The 3748-nt window shown below is 63.8% G+C and overlaps 1 protein-coding gene across 1 annotated transcript; it reads right to left on the bottom strand.

Annotated features, from left to right (window-relative positions):
- Positions 1-351: 351 nt before the first annotated feature.
- Positions 352-3040, bottom strand: C1QL2 (complement C1q like 2). The gene is made up of 2 exons (XM_053597689.1): positions 1641-3040; positions 352-1066 (listed from the first exon to the last, which is right to left on the bottom strand). Exons 1-2 carry the CDS (start codon positions 2325-2327, stop codon positions 887-889), a joined length of 867 nt encoding a protein of 288 aa, XP_053453664.1. The 5' UTR covers positions 2328-3040; the 3' UTR covers positions 352-886.
- Between the last annotated feature and the right edge of the window lie 708 nt (positions 3041-3748).

Raw genomic sequence — 3748 nt, 5'->3', positions numbered from 1 at the left:
CTGGCCTCCTCCCACAACTCTGCTCAAGTTCCAGAGGTTGGAGACCCAATCAGTCCTCTCCTGCCTTCTTCTCTCTCCCAGTCCCCTGTCCCCTCAACTCCCCACGCCCTTGGTGCCCCTCCAGTTCAGGGCTGCGGAGCAGGGAAGAACTTGGGGGGAAGGTCTGGTGCTGCTCCCATCTCCTCACATCTTTTCAGCCAGGCCAGGTGGTAGGGACATAGCTGCCCCTGGAGAGCAGGGCCCAGATGGAGCAACCCTGGACCCAATTAAGGTCTTTATGACAAGATGGACATGTGGAGCCTTGGCCCAGAGGCCACGCTGACAGAGACAAGGGAGCCTATAGTCTAAAAACATAATTTAATGCATTGCAGTGGGTCTGAGTCGGAAGGGAGTGTGGTGTGCAGATGTGAATTTTCTGTTTGCTGGAATTCTGCTGTGGGTGGGTTTTTGGCTGATGGACAGGGAAATTTGCACAAGTATTTCAGGTCACAAAGGATGCCCCAGGGAGCCCATGTTCCCTTGGGCCTACCTCCCTGGCTGGGGCTCAGGGCACTGGGATAAGACGTAGGCCTGGAAGAGGGCAGGCCTGTCCACTCCAATCAGGTTTGCAAAATCAGTGCCACCCCCCTGAGGGCTTGGCGTCCCCCTCTCCCTTGCTCGGCTGGGGACAGGGATGAGGAGTTCAGAGCCCAGAGCCTGAAGCGTGGTGAGTTGCAGACACATTGAGACCAGGAGCAGGGCGAGGAGGACAGCAGGGATGTGCCTTTTCCAACGGAGATGTCAGGAAGTGTTATGAATGGAGTGGCCCTCGCCAAGGAGCTGTGCACTCCCGCAGGGACAGGACAGCCTGAAGCCACCTCACCTAGCGCCACTGCCAACCCCGTCCCTAATCCGGGTACAGAAGAAAGCCCGAGAACGTGCTGTACTTGTTGTTGTTGCCTCCGTGTGCCTTCCCACCGTCCAGTTTCACGTACACTTCGTCCCCGGAGTCGAGGTGCAGCACCACGCTGTTACTGGCGTAGTCGTAGTTCTGGTCGGCGTCCTGCGCGATGGCGCTGGCCCGGACCTAGGAGGGAGCCGCGGGAGCGAGTGAGCGCGGGCACCTCTGCCAGAACCCTTGTGCTGCCCCCGCCTGGCGCCCCGACAGGCCTCCTGCTGCCCTTGGCTCCAGGGTCGACACTCCCCGCTCAGCTCCACGCTTTCTCTCCAACTTGCTCAACTCCTTCCGGGTCCCCTCCTCCCCGCGCCGGCAAGTCCGGGAGGGAAGGAGAGAGGGGACTTCATGGACACTGACCCAGGCGGAAAGGGTGGGAGAACCCAGTGCCAAGAGGAAAAAAGACTGGAAGGCAAATGGGCGACCGGGCGGGCGCTAAAGAAAACAGGTTTCGGAGGAGCCCACGGAGCTAGAGGCAGGGATTGGGTACGGGGGCTCTGGGCGCTTGGGGCCCAACCTCCGGCGCTGAGCTCTAGTCAGCAACGCTCGGGCGCATTGGGAAGCGGGTTGCGGGGGCCCAGCAGCGCGCTTCCTCCCGGGGCTTGCTCCTGTCACCCGCGGGTGGAGAGAAAGGAGGCGAGTTCCCCGGGCAGTTTGGGACGCGGGCAAGGGTGTGCGGAGGCTCGTTGGAGTAGGGTTCACTGACCTGCCCGTTCTTGCAGAGGTCCGCCCACATGCTGGTGCCATCGCCGCCACGCATGAGGATGTGATAGGTGAAGAAGTAGATGCCTCGCACCTGGCAGCTGAACTTGCCGGTCGTGGGATCGTAGTGATTGCCAAGATTGGTGACCACGTCGTCGAACTTAAGCACCTCGTAGCCTTCGTGGGGGCTCTTGAGACCCACGTAGAAGGCGATCTTGGGGCCGCCGAAAGCGGCGCTCAGAGCACTGGTCACTTCGCCTTCGGAGTCGCCGCCACCGCCCCCGGCTCCGCCACCCACCACCCCGACGCCGCCGGCCGCACCGGCAGTCAGCTGCAGCCCCGGCAACCCGGGCCGCCCTGAGTCGCCCTTCTCCCCGGGAGGACCCCTGGGTCCGGGAGGGCCCGGCTCTCCAGGGGGACCCCGCGGCCCTGGTTTGCCCGGTCTCCCCGGGTCGCCCTTGGGTCCCTGGATAAAGGGAGGCGGAGGGTTAGCGCTGAGGTCCTGCATGACTTCCAGGGCAGCCGTGCTGGGTCCGGGCGGCGGGGCCTTGGCGCCTGCGGGTCCCCCTCCGGGCGCGGCACTGTACGGGTCGCAGATCATGCGGCAGGTGCCCATCATCTCATAGTGCGCCGCGCCGGGGGGCGCCGCCTGCAGCAGCAGCGGCACCGCGATGAGCAGCCCGAGCGCCATGGCCAGGAGTACGCCGACGGCCGCCAGGCAGGCACGCCGGCGCCGCTGCCACAGTCGGGAGGCGACCGCCACCAGCTCCTCCTTGCCGCTCGGGGAGGTAATGATGGGGCGGCGCGGGCGGCCCCGCTCCCCGCGCTCGGGGGCCGACTCCGCGGGTCCCGGCCGCGCCCCCGACGTGGCGACCCTGCCCTGACCACCCAACTACTTCAGGGAGCTGCGCCCGGCCACGGGCGCCTGTGCCCACCGTGCTGGGGCTGCTCCGGAAAGCCGCGGAGCCCAGCGCGCATGGCGGGGTGGCGCACAGGACGAGCCCGGCGCCCCACCGGTCCGGCTGCGGCAGCGGAGTAATGGGTCCGCTTGCGGCGTCCGGCGCGAGATCCGCGGCGCTGCCTCCTGTCCGGCTCGGCTCAGCGGGGCTCGGCGGGGCTCCGCGCGCAGTGAGGGCGCCCCGGCACCGCGGCGAGCTCTGCTCTGCTCTCCCGCTGCTCGCTGGCTCCCGCGCGGAGGGGGGACCCAGCTACCCTGACGTAAGGAGTCCGGGGCTGAGCGGCGGAGGCGGCGAGGCAGCGCGCGCTGCCATCACTCGGGAGACGGCGCCCTCATGTCATCAGCCTCCGGTCCGCTTCCTATCGGGCGGCGTCCTCAGCAGAGGCTGGGAAGGTGCGGTTCCTCCTGGAGGTGCCTGGGAGCCACAAGTGGGCGCAGCGGGCGCAGCCCCCAGCCCGAGTGCCTCAGACACACCCACCGGGGGCCACACTCACGCGCCTCCCACCGACCAACTCACACAAACACCCACGCGCGCAGTCGCAAGGCGTGCACAGGCACCTCACGTGGACACCAAGGCAGCTGGAATCCTACTGCCAGCGAGGTGCTTCGGAGGACACCTAATCCATCCCCACGCCTGCAAACAGGATCAGACCTCAGCCCACCAAGTCCAGGAGAGCCTTGGTTCTGTAAAGCCCTTCAGGGAAGGACTAGCCCAAAGCCCTCCAGAATTACTTCTTCAGAATTGAATAAATCTGCTTCTGGAAGTTCTTTAACACGCCTAGACTGAGAACTCCAAACTGTTAAATAGGCTCCAGCAGAGCCCACCTAGCAACTCTCTGGGGTGACTCTGAAAAGCCAAAAGTCCCAAATAAAAGAGGTCATTCATCTCAAACCTTTTCTTCCCCCAGAAAATGGCTGGCTCTTGTCTGTGTAAAGTTCATGTGGAAATGCAAATACTGGACACTAGCACTTGTTCGGTTGTCATCTTTATGCACTCAAACCCCCGCTTCAAGTCCAGCCACTACCACACTACCAGGCAGACGCCTGGGCACATTCCATAGGACATCCCCAGCTCCCTCCTGAGGTGGGCTTAGTTGTTTAAAAGAAAAAAAAAAAAAAAACCTAGTCCAAAGCCATTCTGAACCAAGGACTTG

This window comes from Nycticebus coucang, chromosome 7, assembly GCF_027406575.1.
Source record: "Nycticebus coucang isolate mNycCou1 chromosome 7, mNycCou1.pri, whole genome shotgun sequence".
In the NCBI taxonomy this organism is placed as follows: Eukaryota; Metazoa; Chordata; class Mammalia; order Primates; family Lorisidae; genus Nycticebus; species Nycticebus coucang.
Note: the sequence above shows the minus strand (reverse complement) of the source record. Positions and strands in the feature narration are given on the sequence as shown.

Bases quoted from the DNA above. Each gene is read 5' to 3' on its own strand.
- C1QL2 (XM_053597689.1), bottom strand. From the start codon at position 2,327: ATGGCGCTCGGGCTGCTCATCGCGGTGCCGCTGCTGCTGCAGGCGGCG. The intron at 1,067-1,640 runs GTCAGTGAACCC...GCTCCCTCCTAG, and splicing joins ACCTCTGCAAGAACGGGCAG to GTCCGGGCCAGCGCCATCGC.